Below are 27215 nucleotides of genomic sequence, written 5' to 3'. Positions count from 1 at the left end.
CACTGGTGACAACCAGAAGAGTGGTGCCCTGGCCAGCTGAGCCACCAGACCCCACGTTGGGCCAAAGACATGGGTTGAGGCCAGGGGACTGCTGGGTGCTTCCAAGGAGGCTGAAACCTGTGGGCACCAGAGTCTGTGCAGGCCAGGCTGGAGCCATCCCAAGTTGCAGCTCTGCCAGTGGCCATGCAGGACCCAGTGTCCCTGTCTGTGCCACCACCAGCACGATGGCAATGCCAACACGCAGCACACAGGGACAAACAGGGTTAATGAGGACAGCTAAGCTCTCCAGAGACAGCGGGGACGAGACAGCAGGGACAAGACAGCCACTAATATTACCAATGAATTTCACAAATGTCATTTTTAGACTCAACTATTTTAAGCATTGCACTGAAAGCCCGGGGGGACAGCGTGCATTCCACATTCATTTCACCACAGCAGATCCACTCACCCAGCACAGCCCGGTGTACAGCACTGTCTGAAAAGGGATTTTAACACTTTTCCCAATTTGAAACTCCTGAAATTCACACTAACTATAACTCCACAACCTCCCCAGCTCACCTCCCACCACACTGCATGGGTTGGGACACAATAAACCAACAGTGATCAGAAGCAGGCAGGAAGAATTGTTTGTTATTAAGGTGACAGATGAAGAATTAAACCCTAAAGAAAAATCTCAGATGTCACGCCATGAGAACTGCTGCTGCAGGAAATGAAAAACTGGGGACTCTTGGCCTTGCTGCTCCTTTGTCACCCTCCAGGCTGGCCACGGTCCCACAGCCACGCCACGGGTGACCTGAGCCTCTGGGCCGGGAAGGATGTCCCAGCCCGGCCACACCACGCAAGCAGGCACGGCAGGACCCTTCTGACATGGGCTGACCACCTAGGGGGCTGAGGGTGCGCACACACACAAAAACACAGACAGACAGACAGACAGAGCCCAGCTCGCCGGGCACAGCCCCCTGCCCGCCCAGGGTTGTCGCTATCGGGACACGGTGACCCGGGAAAGGGCAGCGAGCGAGCTTAGGGCACAGGGACCAGCGCACCCACACATGGCCCAGCCAAAATCCAAACCTCTCTCGTGCACGTGGGGCGCGGGCACGACACCCCCGGAGCTGACACCGCGCACAAGCCGAGCCCCGCCGGGGCCGCGTCCCCAGCGCCCCTTCCCGAGGCTTCCCAAAGCGCAGCGCGGCAGGGGCAGCGCTCCCTTACCTTGGCTCTTTTGAAGCAAGCCCAGAAGAAGTCCAGCAATGGCATGATGTGCCGGGGGGCCCGGCAGACCCCCCTAGATGGCGGGGAGAGCCCCCGCCGGCACCCCCATGGCAGCGCTGCGGCGGCGGAGCCGGCAGAGCCCGGTGCGGGCAGCGCGGAGGGAGGAGCAGCGGCCGCGGCGGAGGCGGGCCAGCATTCAAACCCTGCACCGTTATTCAGTTGGTCGGGAACGGGCTTGGACGCGATTGAAATTCCCTAAAGATTGCGAGTTTTAAACAGCTCCAGGCTTTCCTTCCTGCCTGGAACGCACCGAGCTGCTCCCATTCCCATGCAGTGGGAAGGGGCGAAGGGTGACCGATGCTCCAGAGCGGGAGAAGGGGGATTTTGGCTGTCAAAGGCACGTGTAGGATGTTAGAAACCCAAACCCTGGACTGTTCAGATCGTCACTCCGGTCCTGCCCGAGCTGGCTGGCAGCTCCTGGCGCTGTCCTCTGCAGGCACAAGGTGTGCCCAGCCGTGGTGCCATCCCTGGGTGCTCAGGTGCTGCTGGGCTCACCACGGGCACAGCAGAGCAGCATCACCCAGGGCCAGCCTGCTGGTGGGATCCCCCCAGCCATCAAATGTGGCTGAGCCCTTCACTCCAGCTATTCCTTATCTGCCTTCTGCAAACATCATCACAAGCACCACAATAAAAGGTCACCTCACAAACATTTGTGCCAGCCTCCCCCCAGCAGCCCCCCGGGCCAGGATTCTTCCTGCAGGCACACAAGAACACCCCACGAACTGGTGATTTGTGTCAGCAGTTTGAAAGGAGCAAGGGCAAGCAGATCCACAGTGATGCCTGTGCTTGCCCTGCTCCCAAGGACTCTTGGTGGCTGTCACCCACCCTGGACTAGCATCAGGCTCTCCAGTGGGATCATTCCTGCCCAATGCCCATCTCAGGCTGGTGTCAGCTCTACTCTGACAGGACCTGCAGGCAGGAACATGAACCAGAGCACAATTGTTCTGCTTGGGATGTGACATGTTCATACCCAACCCCCAGCAGCTGGTGCCTGTGGCAGCTGTGTCCAGTGCCACGTGTCAGGGCAGGCCAGGACGGGGTGTGGGGCCCCAAAGCATAAGGATAAGGGAAACAAGGCAAGCACAAAAAGCACAGAAGGCCATGGCACAGCCGTGTCAGATGTACCTGCCTGGGGAGGATGGCACTGCTAGCATCCAGCAGACCTGAGCAGCAGCAGGGCCCTGGACTGGCAGCAGTGCCCTGGTGGCACTGGCACAGCTCTGCCATGGCCCCTGCAGCAGCTTACAGGAGCATCAGTCCCGGCGCCGGCTCCAGCTGCCTCCTTCCATCTCCCCCTCACTCATTCTTCAGCGGGCTCTGGCACCGCTCCCAGCCTTGGCACCAGCTGCAGCTCCTCACCCTGTCCCCTGCATTGCTGGTGTAACTGGGCCAGTAATGTTCCCAGCAGGCTGGGGACACCAAAGTAGCACAAGCTTTGTACACCAATCTCTCTTCTCCTCCCTTAAAAACCCAGGGTTGGGCAGACAGTCTCACCTCTATGGCACGTTGCCCACCAGGGTCACCTCTCCTAGTTGGGTTTAAAACCCAAAGCTGCTTCCCACCCTCTGTAACTCACCCACCACTGCCTCAAGGGCTGCAGTTTTACCCCAAGGACTTGCAAATAGTCCCCTGCAGGGATGAAGGCAGCTGGGGCACTGCTCACTGCCAGACACCCCCATTCAGCTCACTGGGCACTGCTGTCCTGGGGCTGAGGCTGCCAGGGGACCACCCCCATGGCCAGGACATGGCAGGGCACTGCCAGCTCAGGGTCCTGTGAAAGGCTCTGCCATGGTCATTCCCGGGAGTCCAAGGATATTTCAATGATTCTACAGGCTCTGGGACAGCTGAGCCTGGGCTGAGGCTGAAGGCAGCTGTCACAGGAGGGACTGTCCCTTCAGAGAGGCGGGCACTGCCAGGCTCGGTGGCACTGGGCGCCTCTTCCCATCAGGGGCTCACCCTTCAGCACCGTGCATTGTTCTGGAGCAGGACAGGCCCTGCTGCTTCAGCCATAACCCTGCCAGGACCCAAAAAACCGTCCCTGCTGGCTCCAGCAGCATCGAGCCCTTCTCCCACTTCCTCCAGAAGCTAAAAAAGCCAAGCTAGCACAAATAGAAGCAGGCTGTCTCCTTCCCAGGCCTGGGAGACAAACCACAGCGGTTTCTGCATACTTGTGTAGCTTCTTCCTACCCGGTCATCCCAAAAGCATTCCAGTAATGCTCATCTTGGATCCTTCCTCAGCGTGCCAGGACACTGTCCTCAGCAGGAATAGCTCCTGGGGACTGGATCCATGGGGAAGTGGCAGGAGCTGTGCACACCAAATGGGTACTTCTGCTGAGTGGACAGGGGACTGACCCCACTGCTGCACTTGGCTCGTCCCAAAATTCCTAATGTACCCACTCTGCAGACGAGCTTACAGGACAAGCAAAAGCAATATCCCTTAGTCTATAAATAAATATGTGTGTGTGCATGTGTGTGTGTCACTATCCTCCTCAGACCCACAAGAGAACCCATTTTAAACCTGAGTTAATTTTAAGAAGCTGATTCTAAGGAAAACGTCACCCTGTAGACATTCACTAAGAGCTTCCCACTGCTGCCCACAGTACCCGGAGCCAGGACAGACACCAGGATGTCAGCAACCAGGACACCAGGATGTCAGCAACCAGGACACCAGGATGTCACCAAGCAGCCCTAGCAGTGCCACACACACCCCGCCTTCTCCGAAAGTCATGGGACAGGGCCGGTATTTCAGAGGACAGGTACAGCCTCTTCCCACAACAGATCATTCCCTGGAAGGAGGATCCCGTGTCGGCACGGAGCTATTTATGTGCGCTGATGAGCTATTGCTGTGGCGGCTGTTGCCCAGGATCAGTGACAGCTCGGCCTGCGGTGGCCAGGCCGTGTCCCCACAGCCACAGAGGCCGCGGCCTGGGAGTGGGGCCTCCCCTGGGCCAGCCGAGCCCCGAGCCGGCGGCACACGGGGTTTTTCCACTTTCCGCCGGGCACAGGCATTTCCCGAGGCTGGGAAGGGCGCAGCTCCGGCCGAGCTGCCGTTCCCCCATTAGCACAGCGGGAACAGGGAGCCTTTTCTTCTCCCGACGCCGGGCACGGGGCGGGTGCTGGCGGTGCTGGGGCTGTGACACAGCGAGGGCGGTGAGACAGGGACGGGGCAGGGAGAAGACGTGGAAACTGCAGCCCTGGAGCAGCAGCAGGGAGGCAGAGAGGGCAAGGACAGGGCTGAACCCCTCTGTGTGCCCCCGAGCGAGGGCTGTGCCCGGGAAGGGCCAGCACACAGAAGCCCATGGCACCCCACAGCTCCCCAGGGCTGCGGCTCCACTGTGCGGCCAGCCCCGCTCAGAGCTCGGTGCCAGCTCCAGCCCAAGAGGCCAAATGTCTCTGATGCCAGCAAAGAGGCACCGCCACGACCAGACCACAAGAAGCCAGCTGAGAGATGCCCAAGGGCAGCAGAAGACACCGCCCAGCTCCTCGCAGTCCCACAGCTGCCCATGCCACCAGCGAGCCCCCTGCTCACTTGCCATCACTGCTTCTCCATTAAAAAGCTCCTAATTTAAAATAATCCTGATGTGCTCCGGTCTCCAGTGGCTCCTGGGTGGGATGTGCTGGGCATGGACACACTGGGAGAGTTCAGGACACAGGAGGATTGCCACACAAACCACAGGTTGCACTGGAGCTCCAGCCCTGAGGGAAAGCTTCTCTCTGGGATGGACAATTAGGCAATTACTTAATCCCCACGTGCAGCTCCTGTGGCACAAGGAAGCGCTCGGGTGAGCAGGGCAGTCCCTGGAGAACCTCCTCGGGGCCAAAGGCATCGATCCCCCCATCCCACAGGGATGGAGCAGCCAGCCAGTCCCACGGCATCCCCTCAGAATGCCCCTTCCCGAGGGCTGAGGCAGCGCAGTGGGATGTCCCCTCTCCCAGCACTGGTGACCCTTGTGTCCTGCTGAAGCGTCACCCTCCAAAGCCAGTGACACTTTTGCTTAGCTCAGATGTGCACTGGACTCCCAGAGACAAGCCAAAGGCTTGTGGCCCCAGGCAGGGCTGCAGGAAGCCTCTTGCACTCCCTGTCCCCAGAGGGTCCTGGCACAGACGGGTCTGTGCATTTCCCCACACAGGATGCTCCAGTTTGCAAACACCAGTGAGAGAACTCACAAACACCGACTGATTTAGCACACACACAAAACCAAACAAACTTTGCAGCTGACTAATCCCCACAGACTGTCAAAACCTCCGAGTTTCACTGAAAAAAAAAAAAAAAAAACAGTCCATGATAGTTCTGGGGAATTTCTGCTGCACCAGCTGGGGGGTGCTCCTGCCCCAGTTCCCAGAGCCAGAAAGACTGGGGAGCTCAACAGGGGCCTGGGGCTGTGCTCGGCATGGGGCTATTTAAATGCACTTAAAAGAGCATAACTGAAATGCTGACATTTTTGAGATACTGTAGACAAGATAAGCAAATTACTAATAAACACAAGTGGTACAGAAGGAAACGGATTTTTTGAGAGCCATATTCCCATTCAATTTTATCTCCATTTGTATTCAAGCAGCCAAGAGTTACTGTCTGGGGGTGTCAACAGAGATTCCTATGCAGGACAGAGCTCCAGCAAAAACCTGCTGCTACTGCTCTCTGCTTCCTTCCAAGATGCCTTTGTTAAAGCAAGAAATATAAATCAGGCTGCATTTTTAAGTACAAAAGGGGACATAAGCAGAAAGCTCACCAGGCAGCTTTTCCTACCCCTGGGAATAGCACTGAGCTGTTGGAGCCTGGCTGGGACATTAATCCTGGGACATTAATCCCCTGCCCTCAAGGCAGGCACCAGAGCAGCCCAAGGAATTGCAGCAGCTCTTATTAATAGCTGGAGCAGGGAGGCTCCCATGGCAAAATGCCTAAGTGTGGAACTGGGAAGGCTGGCAGCACACGTGTGTACTCACACTCATGCTCACACTCACACTCAGCCCTGGTACCTGCCACTGACAGCACACTCAGCAGCTAAAAAACAGCCACAGGCGACAGGGACACCTCCTCCTGTGGCTGGCACGATGAAATGCCATTTAATAAACTGCATCTCAGCTCCTTGGGTATTTTTGCACATAGTTCTGGTGACAGCTGCTGTCTGGGGAGGATCCCAGCCCTAATTCTGGCCAAGGGTTGGGATTAACTCCCAGGACAGAGGAATCTTGTCAGGTGCAGTGCTGGCTCCCTTGAGGGCAGGTGTCTGCAAGCTGAATTCCCAGCATGAATTCACACCAGCCTCCCCTCGCTCATGGAGTGTTGGGCCATTCATGTACCACATTTCCCACTCCCAAATCCAGAGGTAAACCCTGTCCAGTGCAGCTTCTTGGGCAGAGGCTGGGGGCATGGCATCAGGACTGGGACACAGGATGGGGGGCACAATAGCTCCTGGGTGCCAACAACCAAATCCCCTGATAGCTCCAAGCACGCAGCCCCAGAGGAACATGGAAGTGACAGCACCCACGGGTTTGTGCAGGCCCACCAGTGCCCAGTTTGTCACACTGCAGCACTCTGGGGTCTCCAGAGGATGCCACCATGACCCACTGCCTGGATCCACCACAGTGGCAGGAGAGCCTCCCTAGGAGCCTCCCTAGCTGCCCTCAGGAGCCTGGGGTTGCTGTCAAACCCCACCAGAGCCAGGCTGCTCTTGTGGGCACACCAAGAGTAAAGCTGAGGGGGCTCATGGCACGGGCAGGCAGCAGCAGTGGGGGCTGGCAGGGACACAGTTCTCATCCCTGAAAGGAGCATCAGAGCAGGATTTACAGCAAACAGCATCGGGCACATCTTCCCTTGACACCTGTTCGGTCAAAACCACTGCCCAGAGATGAGCTTTCTTTCAGGCATGGACGAGGAGAGACATTCCATGCTCAGGGACACCGAGTGCCCATCCCGTGCCCATCCCGTGCTCCCGGGCACCGCACCCCAGGATATTTCCAGGTTGGACAGGAGCCACGTGCCACTGCCAGCCTTCTTTGGGGACGCCAGGAAAGGCTCTGAGGCAGCTTCAGAAAACCCTTTATGCCAACCCTCACACACACAAAGCTTCATTATGTGACAGTGAATTCTTTTCGCCCCCTGTGGCCGCGGGGGCTGCCAGGTCCTGGAGAGGGATCCTGCTCCCAGCCCCGTGCCACAGGGCTGAGCTGCAGCCACGTGCTTCCCCACCCCAAAGGGAACCAAGAGGTAGAAGAGGTTTTTTGGGGGCAGATCCTTTCTGCAGGCAGGGTACAGAGCAGGCTGTCCCCACACCCTGTGCTGGGCTGTCTTGGGCTTCTGTTCCTGCTGCTGGGAAAAATTCCAAAGCCCTGGGAAAGAAGAGGCAGCAGCCCCAGCCCAGACCTCAGCCCCGTGGGTTTTGCTAAGGGAGGGCTGAGTTATGGGGAGAGGAAGGATTTAAATCAGTGCCCAGGATAAATAATTGCATGTTCTGTTTATGATCCTGAGACAGTGACACAAAACACCAGAAAAAAACTTGAAAAGAACCAGAAAACAATCCTGGTGAATTCCAGCAGTTCTTGCTGAGCTCTGAAATTCACCCTTTGCCTTTCTCCTGTAGATGTCAATGAGCTTATCAGGCTCCTGCCTTGCAGCAGCAGCAGCTGTGGGAAGCAGGAGAGCAGAGAGAGGGATGGGGAAGGAGAACAGCCATGGGGACAAGGCTGCTCCAATGGCTCCACTGGCCCCCACAGCTGCTCTGCTCCAGGGCTCTGGAGCCTGGAGCTCTCTGCAACCCAAATAACCAGATGTCTTGAGGGCCACTATGCTCACATGAGTTTGTTATAAGCACAGGGACTCAAAGGGGTACAGAGATGTCACTGGGACCTGACAGACAAACAGGCTGCTCAAGGAGCACAAACACTGCAGGGAGGGAGCCCAGCCAGGAGCCTCTGGGCCCACAGGCACAGGAGGAGCTGAGAGAAAAGCCCACAGTGCCCAGACCAAACACAGAGGAAATCAGCTAGTGCCAGTTCCCCTGGCCAGGGAGGCTTCTCCTCCCTGCAGGGCCTTGGGGGAATACATCTGCCCTGAACCCCTGGCACACTTCCTGCTCTGCTTGGCCACCACACCAGGATGAACAGAAATCCAACTCCTATTTGGGTAGAAACCCTTCAGGGCAGTAAGACTAACTGTTAAAGGATACAAAGGCAACTTAACACACTGGATTTGAACTGCACATCACCAGCCTAAAGCAGGAGTTAGGCGGAAAAGAGAAGACAAAGCATCCATGTCTGCCAGAGCATCTCAACCTCAGGACCAGCTGGGCACCTCTAGGGAGCAGGGAATGGGGCACAGGAACAGGCACCCACAGGTATCATGTGGAACACTTACCAGATGTCCAGGACATGTCTTCACTTCCCCAGGAGACACAGAGAAAGCATTAACCTCATCTTCCTTGCAATCCAGGGCATTGTGGGCTCTCCCCAGGTTTGCCCTGAGCAGCCCCACCTGCTCTGTTTTGTTGTGCCTGAGCATGTGCCCAGGCTTTGTCTGGGAATGTTCATCAAAGGCCAACACTTTGCTGCTGAAAATTTTATTGTGGCCTGTAGCATCCCCTCTGTGCCCTGCAGGTCCCTGCGGGAGGCCGATAAATCTTGATCGGTGCCTCCTGGCTCTCCTGGGAAAAGATCCCCAGAGGGACAGCAAGGATATGTCATGGATCAGCTCATAACCAGGCTCATCCTCAGCACTGCACTTGCTGCTCCTCGGACAGAGGAAGCCACAGACACCTTCCTCATCTTCAGCTGATGAGGGAGAGCGTGGGGTCGGGGGCTCATGCTGCTGGCCTGGGGACAGCGGTGGCTTTGCTTGGTGCTCAGCGCTCCTTGGCTCCATCGTCCATGGATGGAACCCTCGCTGCCACTGGCAAACCTGGCAATGCAAAACCATAACTCATTAGCAAGAGCCACACAGGAGACTGCATTTATTTTGCTTGTCCTCATTTTCCTTTCCATTCCTTTTGATTAGAAAGGGGTGTTACGGCACTCACTCTGGGAACCTCCATGCTCTCCTCACCAGAGCATGCAGACCCACAGTTACAACTCGACCAGCTGGGTTTGTACTCCTCATTTCTCTCTTAAAATACCAAACTCCCTCTATACTTTCGGAGAAGGGTGGGCTTCCCATCATGCCCTTTTGCTGGCAACGAAGCACTGGGGGAAGAGCGGGGGTTTGGAGGGGCTCACTGGGATGGATTTCAGGCTGTCTGAGTTGTGCTTCAGGCTCCTGGGGGGAGCTGGGCCAAGACTCTGCACAGGCAGGGGAAGTTTGGCTGAGGCAGAGAATCACTTCATCTCCTCCCACCTGGGCACAATGAGGAAGAACAGAGTTCCCAGGTGGGAGGACCCTGCCCACAGTCCCCAAGGCTCTGACAATGCTCTCTTGCTTCCATCAGCAGCATGAGCAGCAGCTGCTCAGACACAGAGGGCTCAGAGCACAGATATGACAAGTACCAGGCATGGGGAAGCTGTGGCACTCAGAAAACTTGCCCTGTTCCCTTCCCTGAAACGTGGGCAGAGGGGACAAGGTTCAGAGAGGACAACCAGGGCAGAAACACCAAACCTGTCCTTCCTGCATCAGGAAGTGCACTTATTATTGATTTTTATTCCAACTAGGATTCAGAATAAATAGAGCAAGCCTTCACTCTTGTCTCCCAGATTCCCTGAGCCCCCAGCACAAGCACTGCCCCATGACAAGGTGACAGCAAAGCAATGCAGTGACCCTTGTGTCTGTCCCAGCAGCTGCCCCGTGCTGGGCTGTCACACCTGCCCTCGGTGACGCTCACCACCTCCTCCACGGAGGGAGGAACCCTCCGTGCTGGGCACAGCCTGTCCCATCCCACCTGCCACTGCCCTTGCATCCAGTACCTGCAGTGTGGAGATTCAGCAACCTCCTGCCTGACTTCCAGCTCCTGCAGCCATGTCACCTGCTTCCCCCGCCAGGAAAGCCAAAGGTCGGGAATCAGGTTCACAGTCCCAGCTGTCAACAGCTGCACTCTGTGTGCTACTTCCTGATTTTACTGTGCAAATCCATCCTTCCACTGTCACCTGCCCCATTCATTTGCCCTAGGGTACAATTCAGCCTGCAGAATATTTGCCTTAAAAGATTCACTTAGGGGAGAAAGATGCTAAATTTGAGCGTTATCCAAACAAAATGTAACTACAAAGCCCAGAGCTGCACTTGGGAACACCTCTTTTGAGCGGAACAGGTACATTTCCAGGACTGGTAAATTGTCTTGAAAAAAACCCAACCAAACAAACAAACAAAAAACCAAAACAAAACAACACCCCTTGTTGAATGAAAGCGTCTTCTTGCCCATCACTGAGCAGGCAGAAACCCCGCAGCAGGGCCAGGTGCGGCACCACCGAGCTGGTGGCTGGGGCCGGCAGCTCAGAGCTCAGCTCCCGGGGCTGCCTGCGGGACCGAGCACCCCGGCTGTGCTCCCCGGAGCTCCCGGGAGCCACGGAAACTACGCGGGGGTGACAAGCAAGCTGCAGAAGGCTGCCAGGGACAGCGCGGTCCTGCCGCCCTCTGGTGACCACTGCCCACGGTGGCTGTCCCCAGCCCCGCAGCCCACGCTCGGCACAGGGCAGGGTGTCCCTGCTGCCACCAGCTCCGCGCCAAGGCTCCCTGGCCAGGGTCGTGTCATGGGTGTCCTCACTGTCAGCGAGAACATGGACGAACCCCTGGCCACTGCCTCAAATCCTGGCGTGGCTCAGGGATGGGTTTAATTGCCATTGGTTCATTAGCCAGTCAGGGATGTGCCTTAATATCCATGACCCATCAGGGCCCCTCCTAGCAGGTTTCTGCTCCCCCATCACCCCCGGCTCGTTCAGCCCCCGGTGGTCACAGTCATATTTTCTGAAAAAATCCCTTTGCCCAGGATTCTTCTCCTGGGAAGCTGAGAAGCCTCAGAGAAAAAGGAAAATAATTATCTGATTTGCTTCTCCTGTGTTTTGCTGCTTTGGACTGTGTTTGGACATTGTTTACCAACAGGTGGTTGTTTCATGTGAGTTGTTTTGACTGAATGGCCAATCAGGCTCAAGCTGTGTCGAGGCTCTGGAAGGAGTCATGAGTCACGAGATTAGTATCTTTTTAGCCTTCTGTAAGTATCCTTTCTGTATTCTTTAGTATAGTGTAGTATAGTATTCTTTAATATAATACAGTATCATAAAATAATAAATTAGCCTTCTGAGAACATGGAGTCAGATTCATCATTCCTTCCTTCGTCTGGGAAGCCCCCAAATGCAATAGCTGGTGGTCCCTGGCCAGCACCACTGAGGCACACGCAGGTCCCCTGGGTGGCTCCCGGCCCTGAAGCCACTGGAACCCTGATTTTGGGGTACACCAGCACCACGCTGCTTCCCTGAGCAGTGTGTGAGCACCAGCAGCATCCCAGCCTGGGCAGGGCAATGTCGTGGCTCAGCCTCAGGGGCTCTGGCACGTGTGGCCCGTGTGTCCCGTGTGTCCTGCTCTCCGTGTGGGGCCAGGGGACACCAGGGTAGGGACTGTCCCCCTCCTGCCCCAGCCAGGCCAGGGGAGCTCCTGGTACTGCAGGTGCCACAGGTACAGAGAGCACAGAGCTTCCATCCACACCTCACACTGCCCACGTGACTTTCAGCCTGTTCGAATTTTTCAAGTTAAAGCAAATAAATTATTTTCATTTTTATTGGTATTAAATAGATCAAAATTAAACATATATAACAACTTCTGCTGATAAACAGTATTAAAAAAATCCTAGTATGAAAGAAAGCCTGGTTTGTGCATTGGAAATCAGCCATTTCTGTGCAGAGCAGTTCAAACACTCCATTATAGGCAACACAGCTGCTTCTCCTTGTCGCCCATCCCCAGCAGCTTTAAACAAGAAGGAAAAGCCTTTCCCCTTGGAAAGCACAACAGTTCTTACCACAGACATTTCCAGCACAAATTAAACCTCTCTTGTGGTGACAGGGATCACTCCCCTGCAGGGCCCTTGGGAGGGATGTGCTGCCCACCTGGCTGGACAGGATGAGGGACATTCAGGGAGCACTCAGCACTCAAAGGTGACACCAGCACTTTAAAGTGCTGCATTAATCAATCAGCTGCATTAATTCCAGCATCTGCAAATATCAAACACGCTCGAGGCATTTTGTTTCCCTGAAACAAAATGGTTTGGCTGTGTTTAATGTGCCCATGTGGTTCTGTCACAGCAGGGACTCTGCAGGACCTCCAGGGTGGCTGAGGAACAAACCCCAGTTTGGGCCTTTTGACTTTCTGAAGTCATGTAAAAAATTTCAAAATATTACTGGATCAATTAAATGCTACTCCAGTTATCCTTGAGATAGAACACCAGCTCAAGTCACAAGACCCAGAGAGAATCCAAGGATTTCTTTTGAAAGTGTGGTTAAATTCTTGTAGGACAGAAAGATTTGGCTCAAGGAATCCCAACATAGCCATCAACAGCATTACCATCCATTTCCCCTGAATACTTCTTTTCAGCTTCAAAAAGCTGAACTAACATTTAATTGAATGAAAAACTGCACACTTAAAAGAAAAACCACACTCCATACCAGCAATAATTTAATGGAAGCTTAAAAATTCCCCTTTCCATGGTTCCCATGTCTGTGAACCACCACAGCTCCCCTCCAGCCCTTTGGTGCCACAGCCAGGCCCTGCCACACACAGCAGCTTGTTATCCAAAAATGCAAAAATGCACTTTTATTCTGAAATTCAGCAATTTCCATCCCAACTTCCACCCACTGCCAGTGTTTACAGCATAGACTGCTCCTGCACATGTAACTAGAAATTAGGTACATTCACACCTCAGCAGATCCCACAGACCTCAGTTTCAGTCTGTCTGCACAAATGTCATTTTACAGCAGCTTTTTCACCCCAGATATTTCATGGATTGCTGAATGAGAACAACAGACAACAGGAATCATTTCTGTAGTTGCCAAAAGCAGGTCCCAGTTCCCAATGTCTGTGCCAAAATACACCTGACTCTTGCACGCCTGTACCCAAGAGAGGGGCACAATGAATCTGCAGTGACTGGTAGAGCCCCCTCCCTTTTATTAAAGTATTAAGCAAAATTAAAACCCCACAGAACAGTGTCTGACATCTCATGGGAAGTACAAGGGAACACATTTGCACACATTTCTTTGCTGTCCCCATGAACAACCACAGGAACAGTCACACAGAGGCAGGTGAGAGCAGAATTCACATCCTGCTTCAGAGCACCAACACCTCTAGTACCATTTACTTCCCTTCTTTCAAGCTATTTTAACACTTTGGGGCCCAAGCCCTGGTATGGTTTTTCAGACCCAAACAGCCTGTGCAGCAAATCTTCAACTTTCTGCACAGAACCCCCTGTTTTTATCATACATACACATTCTTGGTACTTTCCAAGGAATTTTCACTTCCAAATGCAGGGTGAGAGCCCAGTCTTTGCTACAAAGCAGTCTCAGCATTTCTGCAGGACTCTGAGCTTTGTTCCCTCTGGTCACAGGTCTGCAACTTGCAGAGAGCCCACAGTCCCCTCAGAGGCAGTACTGAAAGCACCAAGCTGGAACCCTCTTGCCTGCCACATGAAGGGATGGACACACACAACACATGGATAAGGGCAAAAGCCACTCCCTGTCACCAGCTCCAATTCCCTGCAAAGGGAACCCAACTGAGTTTTGAGTGAACTCTCTTTTCCTGGGAAAACCCCAGTCCCACAAAGCCCTGGGTGCACATCCCACCACTCTACAAGGGAATGAAAAGGAGTCAGACACGTCTCTTTCCTCTCCACACATCATTGCAGTGAAGTTCTATGGTTTGATAAGGCATTTTTATCTTCAGTGAGAATCCAAGCACGGGCAGGAAATCTGCCAAGTCGTGCAAAAACTTCATCTCCCAGCAGCTTGAAACTCCAGGATTTCCCACTCTCTCCTCAGATGGAACAATCCCTGTCCCAGTGGGCATTGTTTATTTAACACCAGTACAGAACAGGGCTAAATAAACCCCTCAGCAGCTGGACTTCAGTATCTTTCACAAAGAGGGACACACAAATGAGCACTTTTTGCAGCTCTCTGGCTTTATCCCACAACCTGCCTTTTTACAGTATCCCTATATATAAATTAGAAAGAGATAAAGCCAAGGATTCACTGCAGCGTCCATGAGAAAGTCCAGTCAGTGTAGCAGTCCCTCAGGATGGTGCTCACTGGGGGGTGAAGGTCAGGATCATCCAGCTGATGACGAAGTAGAAGAGGAAGATGGGGTACACGACGAGGGCCTTGCGGTTGGGGGGCTGGCTGTCTGCCAGGAACGCCGTGGATGCTGCAGAGACACAAAACCTGTGAAGCAGGAGCAGCACAACCCTCACAGCCCCCTCACAGCGAGGATCTGCACTGCAGTTGTGTTGTAAAAGAAACCACTGCTCAAACCAACGGGCTGTAATCACCAAGTGCTACTTCCTCTATCATACAGAACAATAAGTTATAGAAACATGGAATCACAGCATGCTTTGGCTTGGAAGGGATATCCAGTTCCACCCCCTGCCACAGGCAGGGACATCTTCCACCAGCCCAGGCTGCTCCAAGCCCCAACCAGCCTGGCCATAAATGCTGATTAACACTGTACAGTGAGAGCCAGACTTACAGATAAACAGGAGAAATCGTGCAAATGCATCTCTATAAAAACAGCATTTTTCTAATAGTATTTATAACATAACCATAGAATAAAACCACCAAACAGTCTCACTGAGTTTAATACTAAATCATCATCCTGCTGCCCAAGGCAATTTGTCTATGACCATGGAAATCACCAGGAGCAGAGACAGAGGCTGAACCTCTGCCAGCTCAAGGACTGGAAGAACTCCTTCTACAGCCTTTCAGCAGCCCAGGGCCACCTTAGACCAGAGCACCCTTGGTTCTGCCTGAGGGAATGCGCAGGGATCAAGCTCCCCAGGCACAGGGAGGGACTCACCCAAGGTGGACCAGGCGAACATGGCCCCCACCACGATGAGGCGGATGATGAAGCTGACGGTGCCCGCGCCCGCCAGCAGCACCAGCCTGCACACCAGCATGGCCACGGTCAGCGGCATCACGCAGTACCCCAGCACACACAGGCTCTGGAAGAAGGAGCTGCACAGGGAGACAGCACCAGGGAAACAGCAGTGAGGCCAGGCAGGGCAGAACTCCGTGCTCAGGAGTGAGTGAACCTCCACGGAACAACCCCGCACTCACATGGTGCCTCCCAGAAGCTTCGAGTTGAGCGTGATGACAACGGCCCCAAACCAGATGATGACAAAGACCTCGGCAAACTGGGGCCCTCCGTCATCCTTGCTGTCTGCAGAGCCACCCTGAAGCATCCTGGAGTGGGGAACAGGGAGAAATAGCTGCACTGAGGCATCAGCACTGATGGAGTTTTCCCAGGCTGGAGCAGGTGCCAGCAGGAGCCCCAACACTGATCCCCAGTTATGCTGCAGGCCCATAGTTTTCCATCCATTTTATATTTTCATTATATCCTCAGTTTTGCACAGGAAAGGAAAATGGTTGTGGCTCAACTGAGGTGATCTCAGTCCATTTGTTGCCCTGTTTTCAGGGCTGTGAAAGCATCGAGAAAGGAATCAAGCCATGGACAACAGGCTGAGATGGAAATTAAAGTACCAAAGTTTTGGTACCTCTCAAGGTAGCAGAGTAGTGTGTGATTGAACAAACCAGCCTCAGAGAAACCCCTGAATAACTACAGGGCACCACAGCTGAATCAGTACAACTTGAGACACCTTCAGTAAAATAATTCCTAGGCCAGGGGACTAGAAAGGGTTCATCCTTAAATCCTAAATTTAGGGACAGGAGGTGCTAATGGGCTTGAAGTGTCACAAACACATTTTATCAGAGAACCCAACCAAGCAGTGCTTGCACAAGACAGAGAGGGATAAGATGAAATTGATCTTAACACATTAATCAGTAATTTTTAATGTCTCATTTCCCTCATGCACTGGGCTACAAAACCCCAAATTCCCCCGGAATACTCACAGAGCCAGGGAGACACACAGCACCAATGGGCCCCACAGATCCCCTGCAAAGAGAGGGAAAACACATCACAAAAGTCACAAAACCATCGCAGTTCTGCTTTCCTTGGGACTGCCCAACTCCCAAGGTGCCATTTTCCACATCTCACTGCTTTACAATTCTCTTATTCAGCATCTTACCCCATGATCTATAATAAAATTCACTGAAGACCCAGCAGCTGCTACAGCTCCCAGTTCCACCCATCCTGGCCCACAGCAGCCTGCCACAGAGCCCTGGTGACAGCCCAGCTGTCAGCTCTGCTGCCCAGGATCAGCCCCCCTGAATCCCCTTCCCTGGATTCTGCCTCTCCCCTGCAGGTCAGGAAGGCCCCAGCACGTACAGTCCCTGAGGAGGGCACTGCTCTTCCTGGGATACATGACATGGACAAACTTCTTCCCAACGGCCTTCAGGTCCCTCATCTGAAACAAACACGAAACACTTTCATTTATCCCCTCACAAAAATTACAGTTCCCAGCTAAAGCAAAGAGACAGAAGTAAAGGAACATGAATGGCAAATCAGGAGAGGATCCAACCCAACAAGTTCTGTAGCACCCTCTACAACAAACAATGACTGCTTTTCCTACAGTCCTTAACAACATCACATCCTTTTCTTTAACAACCACAATATTCTATCTTTTAATAACACAGTATATAACCAACAATTTGTTTGCCCCTCTAGGAAAAGAAAAGAAATGAAATATATCTTCAGTCAGTGGAGTTTCTCACAAGCTCCCACTGAGGCCTCTGCCCTCACTTTCATTTCAGGATCACAGAGAAACTTTGGGCCACAACTCAGACACTTTTTGACCCACAGGAATTTGTTTTACATGACGAGTTCTAAAACAATCCCCACTGAAGTACAGGCTGAGCAGCGCTGTGCAAAAACACCAGAAAACATGAGTTTTACCCCAGACTCACAATTGTGTCCTTGACTGGCTCATCCAGCGTGGAGTAATCCTCATCAGGAGAGTGAGATCCCACAGGGACAGTGATCTCCCCTTCCACTGGAATATCCTGGGATATGGACACATCTGCCAGACCTGGGAACTGAATGGGCACAAACCTTTAGGAACAAACACAAACATGCTCGTGTGCACTTCAGATGGGCTGGGGATGGACAGAGCTGCTCAGAATTCAGGGATACAATGAAGAAAAGGTTCTGCAGCAGGGCCAGCTGTCACTGCCTGACGTGAGCAGTGATGGCCTCAAGAGCTGAGCAGGTGTGTGTGAGCCTGTCCCCTGCCAGCCCCAGAACCCACCCTCTGCGCTCTGCTCCAGCAGTAACCAAAAGAAGTAAAAAGCCGTGTTTCAAGAGAGGTGATGCCTGAGGGCTGCACAGCCGCACCACCCCCGAGTACCCGCATTTGAAATTAATATTAACATTTACAACTAATTAACATAAACATTTAATATTAACAGCCCCGGGGAGCTGCACGGACACCCCCGGCCCGGACACACACCGAGGCTGCTCAGGGACCAGGTTTCACCGGGCTGGAGCCGTCCCCGCCTGCGGGCGAGCAAGGCTCTGGGATGCCCGCGGCTGAAGGCAAACAGGGCACAGCCCGACCGGTTCTACGGCAAACGCTGGCCAGGCGGGGCACGGAGGGACGCCGGCAGCCCCCGGCCCCGCGCCGACCCCGTCCCTGTCTTCCCTTCCTGTCGCCTTCTCGCCCGTCCTCGGCCCCTTTCCCATCCCCGCCCTTCGGACGAGCCGCCGCCCGCCCAGGCCTCCAGACCCCGCTGCGCCTTTCCCGGCACCTCACCGGCTGCCCGGCCGCGCTCAGGGAGAGAGGGAGGCCTGAATGCGCCTGGCCCGCCCGCAGTCCGGCTTCCCCGCTTCCCCTCCCGACGCTCGCGGCTCCCCCCGGCCCCGCTCTCCCGGGCGCGGGGCGCCCGGGGCGGCGGCAGCGGCAGCGCTCCGTAGGCGCAGCGCGGCGGAGCCGGGCCGAGGCGCGGCCATGGGGCACCCGCCGCTGGAGTTCAGCGACTGCTACCTGGACAGCCCCGACTTCCGAGAGCGCCTCAAGTGCTACGAGCAGGAGCTGGAGCGAACCAACAAGTTCATCAAGGAGGTGATCAAGGACGGCAACGCGCTCATCGCCGCCATCCGCGGTGAGCGGGCCGGGGCGGGGGTCCGGGCAGGGCTCGGCCGGTCACCGCGGGGTGTCCCGTTCCCTGCGCATCCCCGTGCTGGAGCCGCTTGGGGCCCGTGCTCCCGCATCGCTCCGGGGAGGGCTGGCGTTCCCCGGGCGGCAGCCGCCACCCCCGCGTGTCCCTGTCCCTGCAATGCCACCCCCGCGGCCACCCGCTGCTGTCCCCACGCCGGGACGGGCTGGGTCCGCCGTCCCGCTGTGTTGACACCGGCGGCGGGACCGGCCGAGCCTTGCCAGCATGGATGTGCTCGTTTGGGGACGGCGGTCCCCGCTCGGGGATGGTGCTCCGTTATTCCCCCGAGCATCTCCCGGGCGCGGGGGGGAGCGGGGCGGGTTCATCCTTGGCCATCCCGTCGCCCTGCGAGCGTGAGAGGGGCCCTGCAGCGCCCTGCTGGAAGCCCTCCCTTTGTTGTCGGTGTTCTGTCATTCTTTAAATCACGGTGAGCATTTTTCCCAATGAAATGTCGGTTTCAATGTTGACTTTGCGGGAGTCGCCGGTTCAGAAGTGCTGACAGATCACCAGAGCACCTGGGCCAGGTTGTGTCATCTGAAACCACCGAGTCCCACGTCCGCTCTCCCGGGCCGCACTCACCAGGCTCCCCCCGGCCCCGCTCCCCTCCGCCGCCGCCATCTTGGCCGTCCCGGCGACGTGGAGGCCACTTTGGCGTCGTCACCGCGCGCCGCCGCGTAACGCGCCGCCGCCGGGGCGTCCATGGCAACGCGTGCGGGCGGCGCCGCCCCCGCCCCGCCGGCAGGAGGCGCACTGGCAACGGCCGGAGCGCGGCGTCCCGCACCGTGAGGAGCGGAGCGGCCGGGCCGGGCCGGGCGGGCGGGCGGCGGCTTCGGGCGGCTCATCCCGGACTACACCTCCCGGTTTGACACCGACCTTCTGACTGCTTAGATTTGTTTTTCCTCCCCACAGCTGTGGATACACCTTCATACACACCCTCCCTGTGTCGTCTCCCATGCCTTTCTGGACTCCATGATCTTAAAGGTCTTCTCCAGTCCAGATGATTCCATGATTCTCTGCCGTTATCCATGCAGCAGAATCCAGGCCCAGGCCACCAGAGCATCCATGGGGGCAGTGGAGGGACACAGACAATCCACGCTGGTCACACAGTTTTCCTGCCAGCTGGTTGGTTTCAGTGGGTGTTAATAGGTTTAGCTGCTGCTCTTTTGTTCAGAATAATTCAGAGCTTCCTTGTTATCGAGGCCGTGGCTGGAATAGCCCGTGTGTGCCCATCTGGAAGCAGCAGAGACAAAAGCTGGTGTGACTGAAACTGCCGACGTCACAGGGCTGTGAGACCTAACGTGGGTACAAAAACTCAAATCTGCACAGTCCAGGGCAAAGAAAAACCCCAACAAAATGGAAATCAGAGGGATTAAAACAAACCTGCTTGCTAGTGGAAATGCTTTTCTTCATCACTTTGTTCAAAACCATTTCCCTTTTCAGTGTTTGTAGCGCACAGGGATGTGAGGGATTTCGCTGGGTCAGCAGACCCGGCCCAGGGAGACTGGCCAGGGAGGAAGGGCAGAAGCAGAAGAAAGCAGAGCACACCCAGACAGCACTGAGAAGCCCCAGGGATGAGGATTTCTTGTCTGAAATCCTGTGGGGTGTTTTTGTAGCTGACCCAGCAGGCTGCCAGGGAGGTGCTGGGGCCAGTCCTGCCTGGGCTTCCATCAGCTCCCTGTGTTTAGTTAACAGATAACTTAAAAAAATAGATATATCTCTGAATCCTACCCATGTGGAGCTGTGGGTGGGAATCTGGGGTACTCACTGGCCTCTGGGACAGCCATGGCTGACAGTCCCTCTGTGCCCCCTGACAGGGTGGGGGGACAGTCCCTCTGTGCCCTCAGCTGCTGGGATGCAGAAGCGGTGGTGGTCCCATCAGGAGAGTGACATCCCATGAGGATAGAGGGTGAAGCTCTTCCAGGGGCCTGCAGCCCACCATATCCTGGGGAGGGTCATCCTGCAGCCACAGCCCTACCAGTGCAGCCTTTGAGTGTGGTACTTTCTCTGTCAACTGACACCCCCCAGCAGCTGAGTAGTCACAACTACCTGGGACACCACAAGGGGACAAAGTATTCGGTATTGCCACGTGGGGAAATAAACTGACTAAAGCAGAGAATAATATTGTTCATTTGTAACAGTCTTGGGCGTGAAAGCCAGTAATAGAAGATAATACTTTGAGTCAGAAATTGAAATTATTTTTGCTGTAAAGTTGGCTGTGTCCCTTGTTTTTTGTGCCAGCAGTATGGAGAGTCACTGGCAGTGCCAAGTGACAGTGCTGGTCCCACACGTTGTACTGGCAGTGCTGAGACCACCGTGGCCTGTCCCTGGTCAGGCAGGGAGAAGGATTGGGAGGTGTCTGTCCCTTCATGGCCATCCCCTGAGCTGGCCAGGATCAGGACCTGATGTGGGCACTGAGGATTCAGCTCCAGCAGCAGCTTGTCCATGCCCAGAGCTCACCACGGCCAGCACTGGTGTGACAGAGGAGCTTTGCTCAGGGCATGTGCTCTGGGTCACTGGGGTGTCAGAACTCCATGGCATCACTGTGGCTGCAAGAATGGCTGCTTTACAGCAATTTTTCTGTGCTTCAGTGTGGGGTTTTTTTAATCTCGTCCTGCTTACTGTGCTCAGCTGTGTGTATGATAATGCAAAACCACCTATTTCCCCTGGTCTTTGATCTTCTCTCCCAATTAAATATCAAATGGAGTTGGAGAAATGTCAGATGAAGGCTTTTCTCATTAGTACCTGTGAGTGCTGTGATGATGAAAATTGTCCTTTGAAGCTCAAAGAGCTGCGAGTTCTCATGCAAATGTTGTGTATGTGGTTTTGCACTTGATTTCTGTCCAGCGTGGAGCTCTGCAGAGTGCCTGGGACTGTGCTGGCAGTTCCCAGCCTCCCCAGGCACTGTGAGCACTTCATCCTGAAGGATAACGTGACAAAAGAATGTGTAGGGACAGTGTGAGCTTCTCCCCAGGAATGGGGTTCCTTGGACACCCAGGAAAGGTCCACCACCATCATCATCATCATCATCATCATCCCTGCAGGTCCTGCAGTGCTGTGTGTGGGAACTGAGTGTCCCCTCAGGGAACTCTTGTGTCCCCCAGCATGGCAGACCTGTTCTGGACAGGTTTCTCTGCTGTTGTTGGATGTGGTGCCTGGTGGTTTAATGCTGTGGAGTGTGGGAAGCAGCGTGGCATTGGAACAGGTTATTTTAATGGGATTGAAGCATTGTAACAGATTATTTTAAAGGGATTGAAGCCACCCAGAGTGGCCTGTCTGCCCAGTTCCCCAGAACCCCATGTCCTGGTTCATGGGAAGGCTGTGGGGACAATGGAATTTGTTCCTGCAGTATGTTACAGCCAGATCCTGGGGACTGTGTCCAAACAACCCTAAAGCTCCTCTAGAAAACAGGGAAGAAGAAGGAGTCTGTCCCACACCAGGAGAGGCTGCAGGTCTCCAGGCAAGCATCAGCTTTGCCGGGAGGCACAGCTGCAATGACAATGTCCCACAAAGACAGCTCAGCCATGAGACAGTGAGGAGCAGGGGGAAATGACCAGCTGGAAAACATCACTCTCCTCCAGCAATAATGTGATCTCTTGTTGGCTCCTTGCTGGTCTTCCCCATCCTGGCTGTGGATTTCAGCCAGTAAGGGCACCAGTTACTGCTGGTAACTTGTAAAATTGTCTTCTAACTTCCCAGCTCTGTCTCAAAAGACATCACACCCACAGCCAGAGCCCAGCTCTCTCTGGGAGCATCTGCACCCTGCAGGCATCCTCAGCTCAGCTGGGCACAGGGCGTCTCTGCAGCCAACAGCTGCCGATGGAGCAGCTCCTGGGCTCTGAGCTCTGAGCACAGGACTAGGGCCCCAGTTGATGCAAATCTAAACCAGACACGCTTTAACCAGACACTAAAACACAATAGCAGAAGAAAGAACAAAAACCCTCCCAAAAGCCAGCTCACCCCCAGCGCCAGAGCCGTATCCTCAGTGCAGGCAGGAGAGACGAGGGGCCGGCACAGGATCTACCAGTTCCAGCTGCGAGGCAGATCCCACCCTGTGTTCTGGGGCTCAGGGATGTGTTTGCTGGAGCAGCTCTGGCCGGGCAGGTTGTCTCTGTTGGGTTTGCTTTGCCGGGGCTGAGGCGCCAGGCTGGGCACAGGAAGGTTTGGCTGTGCCACGATGTCCCCAGGCCTGGCTTCTTGTCCCTCACTCCCTCCCTGCTGAGGTCCTGAGCTCCCCAGCCTCCCCCGTGGCTCCTGCTGGTTACAGCTGCTCCATCCATGCCCAGGTGTGCCCCAGCCTGGGTTTGTTTTAGGAAGCCCAGGGCAGGGGTGGCTGGCAACAGCACCAAGCCAGCCCTGTCCCTGCCAGCTCGGAGGCTGGTGGGAGGACTCTGGGCCAGCCTTGGCCCAGCTTAGACAAACCAACGTGCAATATTTTGTGATGGCTTTTTCCAGCCCAGATATTCTTCCCCAGGACTCGCCTGCCTACAGCAGCACAAGGGGCCAGGACAAGAGGCAAAATCATTTTCATGTGTTTAAGGATATTTTTTCTAGTGCTGCACATGAGGCATGCAGGGAGCTTTTCATCCATCTTCTACTGCCTTTTCTGGCTCCTTCCCTGGGAGGATGTGGGTGTTATCCATGTTCTGTGTGTCTCACAGCCCACGGCTCACAGCAGCACTACTGCTGACCTAAGAGTTTCCTCTTGAGTCACTGTATGAGGACTCAGCTTTTCTGGCTTTTTACTTGAGGTATTGTTGGAATATTTTATTCCTAATGCCGTTGGTGGCACACTGATAACTACAGATGTGGCATCCCAGGCTTTTCTGTCGTGCTGGGTGCCAGCCTGGCTCAGTGGAGTGTCAGTGCTGTGCCTGCTCTGTTCTGCTGCAGCAGGCAGCCAGACACCTGTGGCACATCCTGGCCATGCTGCATCCTCCTGCCCACACAGCGTGGCACTGGCACTGATCCCTGGCTGCCCAGCCATGGATCTGGGCTGCAGGGAGAGCCTGCAGTGCCAGGTTGGACCATTCTCCAGGGACAGAGGGGCAGGTGCTGCTGTGGGAGCTGCATGGCACTGCCTGGCAGGAACACAGAGGTTTGGAGAGCTGTTGGTTCATAGAAAAAAAACTCTGGTGAGCAGTCAGCACTATTTACAGGTACTGAGCACCAAAATGCAGCAGCTTTGGAACTGCTGGAGAAGTTCAGGAGGCAGCAGTTATTTTTCCTTACTCAGCATTGAATGAATCTTCCAAACACATAAAGCTTCTGTCTGAGGATCTGACACGTGTGAATGAGAAAGCTTCTGGAACCTTGTTGTTTCTGTTCTGGGGATGGTGCATTGTCCACACTGGCCTGTGTTGTGTCTCACAGCCTCTCCAGTGCCACCAGCCGAGCTGCTGCACTGGGAGCAGTGATCCCAGGCCGTGCTGTTTTCTCCTGGGGCACATTCAAACATGGTCTCTCTGCCCCATGTCCTTTCTTGTCACTGAATTCTCCATGCAGGTGAACATGCGGTCATGAGTTGTTCAAGTGATGATAAGAGCAGCAGGATAGCCTGAGATAAAGTCTATAAATATAAGTACAGCCCAGAAGTCAGTTGCTCTGTCAGTCTGATCTTGCTCCTTTTAGCCTGTTCCCCCAGCCAAGCCTGATTTTGAAGAGCCTGGGGATGTTTAAAACAATAATACATTTTTTAATGTTCCTAAACCTTGTAGCTGTGAGAATGAAGAACAAGGGGCACAATCCATTCCTGTTCCATCACAGGATGAACTGGTGACTTGCAGATCATCGGGGACCCTTTGACGTGGAAGCACAAACCCAGACCCCCAAGTCCTTGCAGAGGTGCCCAGAGTGGGGGTAGCTCTCGGCAAAGCCCCCCTAAGTGTGCTGGTGAGGCTGCCCCAGTATCGGTCAGGTTGATGGTGCCAAGGAGCCTCCCGGGAGGTGCCAGCTGGTGCAGGACAGGCGATGTCCACGCTGGCATCACCTCCCAGCCTGGATCCGGAGGGATGCGCATTCCTCCCCGCACCGAAGCACTTGGGATCGCTGCTAAGCCGGCGGCGATCCCTCCCTGGCGTGCTGTGTGACTCAGCTGGCCCCTGCCCAGCCCCGCTGCGCCCTTATCGAAGGAAACTCTGAAATCATCGCGGCTTGGAGCGAGCGCCCGTCGGAACCTGCCCTGCCTGGGAAGGGGGGCTGCAGGGAGATGCATGTGAGGGCTTTGCAGATCATGAGACGTCTCCGTGGGGATTGCTCGTGCTCTGCCCCGGATAAGAGTCCGTTGTTTTCATGTTTGTTTTCCCCGTGTCCGTCCTGCCTGTGCAGCGGGGAGCCGCGGATCCTGGAGCACGCCCTCTGTGCCGCTCACGCCAGAGCTCCGTGCCAGGGGCCGGCTCGGCTGCTCTCGGAGCCGGGGGCTCTGGGTGGCCGGGAGCACTGCAGGGATCCCTGCTGCCCTCCTGATGCCCCTGCGAAAGCGGCTGCTGCCCCTCCCTGACAGCTCACTCCTCCCAAGGGAGGGCAAAATCCATTTGTTTTTCATGGCTCAGCTCCGTGTATTTTTATTTTTCAAAGAGTCTGTTCTTCATTCCCCAGCCCGAGGATCCGTCCCCAGGCTGGTATTCTGAAGGCAGTGACTGCCTTCTGTGGGACAGTGATGTACACAGGTGTATAAATAGGTGCAGCAGCCAGAGCCACCTGCCAGCCTCACCCTGCTTCCTGCTTGGCTTCCAGCCCCAGCGTGTCACCCACAGCCACAGCTCACCCGGCGCTGCCATCCCCACCACTCCCCTGGCCATCCCTGCTGCAGGGGCAGGCATCCAGCACCCTCTGTGTTTACAGGACAGTTGAGAGTGCTGCCACCCTTGGAGCCTCTCATGTGGGGTTTGAGAGCCACTGCCCAGCTCAGGAGCTGCACTGGTGCCCACGGAGCTGGGCACTGTCCTCCAGCTGTGGCTCTCCTTCCTACGCCTGGGTTCACTGTGCTCCAGGGCAGTGCTGAGCAATTCCCTGGTGTGCTGACAGTCGGATTGGGACACCAGCTGGCCTGAAATTTCTGCAGGTGTGGCAGCACCAGTCCTGTGGTTGGGCTTGGTCTGTGGTGAACCAAGAATCGTGATGGCGTTTTGTCCTTTGTGTCTCTTCTCTGCCTCTACAACCCCAGGAGCATTTGTTTAAAAAACAGTTGCATTATTTCTTATTGTGCATTTCACCACTTTTGCTGATTTCTAAGGCAGCTCATCTTTTCTTTACTTCCATTTCAGCTGGCCACGTGTTCTGGACTGGCTGCCCTGTGTCTCTTTCCAGTTTTGCTGGAGCAACTCCTCCAGCTTTGCAGGGCTGCAAGGTTGATTTGAAAGGCCAGCAAAATGGCAAAGGGGAAAATACTAATCTCTGAGAAGTTCAGGCTTCCAAAGTGCAGTTTTACCCATGGCTCATCCTGAGGAGCGCTAAGGGAAGTGCTGATGCCAGCAGGAGTTTTGCTGCTGTGGGGAGAGCAGGGGTGCCCTGGCTGAGCTGGGCCAGGCAGCAGGCTGTGCTGCAGCATCCTGTGCTGCCCTTGTGTTGCAGAAGCAAAAATCATTTCAAAAAATTCATCCAACACACTGTTCCTTATAAAAATATTAAACATACAGCCTGAAGTGCCACTCTCTAGGAAACCAGTACAAGCCAGCGAGTGTCACTGGGAGAAGGGAGTGCTCCATGTCTTTGCTTTGAAATGTGGCTCTGCTGCATGATTCACTTCCTGACCAATAGATCTGTTACTGTGGAGATCTTAGGAAGAAGATGCTAGATAACTTAATCCAAGGGAGGGTCAGAGTACATCACTTACTCCCAGTTTTCTCCAAAACAGACCAATATACCCCAAAACTTTGTTGTCCTTCCAGTCTTGCTTGGTTGCTTTGTGTTTTGGTTGGGGTTTTGGGCTGATGTGTTGCCAAACTTCCAAGCTATTGGTGAGGAGACCCATGATCTCCTTGAGGTCCAGGCATCCAGGAAAGCTCTTCTGTGTGTTTAACTGCCTTGAGCTTCAAGGTGCAGCCTCGTAACCTTTGCCAGCTCATCTGGAGCATGGCAGGTTCGGCAGAGCTGGTTTTCTTCAGGCAGTGAGGAGATAAAGCAAGCGTGAGAATTATATGATGAGTGTGAACTCTTGCTGTCTGGGTCCTTGGGTATTTAATTTAAGAGTAAATAAGAAAATAAGCCTGTCAAGCTTGTTTGGGCACTTCCCACAAGGCTGGCTGGGCAAGGAGAAGAATTCATAAGAATAAAAGATTAAAGTTTAGGACAGGAAACAGAAACTGTGGAGGGCAGGGGGGGAGTGGGAGGGGGATGTGTGAGTGGAGGTGATGGTCCAGAGGGCAACTAACCAGCTTGCAGAGCAAAAGGTCACTGGTTAGGGAGAGGTACTGAGAAATATCCTTTTACTGGGAGCGCAGCCCTGCTCTATTGCCTGGAGCCTGGGCTGGACTGGCTGTGAAAGAGAAGCTTATGAACAACTCAGTCAATGAAGGGCTGATTAGGAGAGGTAAATGTGTGACAGAGTGTGAGACATCCAGTAAATTCCTCCACAAGAGATTTGTAAAGCACTGCTAAATATAGCAAGATATTTTTAGCAGTTCATGCTAGCCACTTACTCCTGGCAAGTGGAAAACCCGTGTCAATGTGGGAAAAATGGCCTTTGTCCAATGTGTCAGGATTTCTGAGTCCCCACAGAGCCTTCA

General features: G+C 54.6%; 3 protein-coding genes across 5 annotated transcripts in view; 1 reads left to right on the top strand and 2 right to left on the bottom strand.

Moving 5' to 3' along the window:
* STARD8 (StAR related lipid transfer domain containing 8) overlaps window positions 1-1357 on the bottom strand; it is a 45170-nt gene extending 43813 nt beyond the window's left edge. The window contains exon 1 of the mRNA XM_041396410.1: window positions 1213-1357. Within this exon, the coding sequence (XP_041252344.1) occupies window positions 1213-1257 (45 nt within the window). The 5' untranslated portion in view covers window positions 1258-1357. The remainder of the gene's footprint in view (window positions 1-1212) is intronic.
* An 11479-nt stretch (window positions 1358-12836) lies between these two features.
* On the bottom strand, window positions 12837-19205 carry YIPF6 (Yip1 domain family member 6). Its single transcript, XM_041396439.1, has 7 exons — window positions 19072-19205; window positions 17245-17373; window positions 16667-16745; window positions 16291-16333; window positions 15499-15624; window positions 15239-15396; window positions 12837-14590 (listed from the first exon to the last, which is right to left on the bottom strand). Exons 1-7 carry the CDS (start codon window positions 19108-19110, stop codon window positions 14472-14474), a joined length of 693 nt encoding a protein of 230 aa, XP_041252373.1. The 5' UTR covers window positions 19111-19205; the 3' UTR covers window positions 12837-14471.
* The window catches only part of OPHN1 (oligophrenin 1), a 52495-nt gene continuing 43491 nt past the window's right edge, over window positions 18212-27215 (top strand). For all 3 annotated transcript variants that reach the window (XR_005952059.1, XM_041396438.1, XM_041396437.1), the window contains exon 1: window positions 18212-18438. Coding sequence is in view for 2 of the 3 variants with exons in the window: in XM_041396438.1 (XP_041252372.1) it covers window positions 18285-18438 (154 nt within the window). In the remaining variant the exon portion in view is untranslated. The remainder of the gene's footprint in view (window positions 18439-27215) is intronic.

The sequence above is a fragment of the Onychostruthus taczanowskii genome, unplaced genomic scaffold (genome assembly GCF_017590055.1).
Source record: "Onychostruthus taczanowskii isolate IOZ18803 unplaced genomic scaffold, ASM1759005v1 scaffold13, whole genome shotgun sequence".
NCBI classification, from domain to species: domain Eukaryota; kingdom Metazoa; phylum Chordata; class Aves; order Passeriformes; family Passeridae; genus Onychostruthus; species Onychostruthus taczanowskii.
The sequence above is the reverse complement of the archived record's forward strand: the minus strand, read 5'-3'. Positions and strand labels throughout refer to the sequence as shown.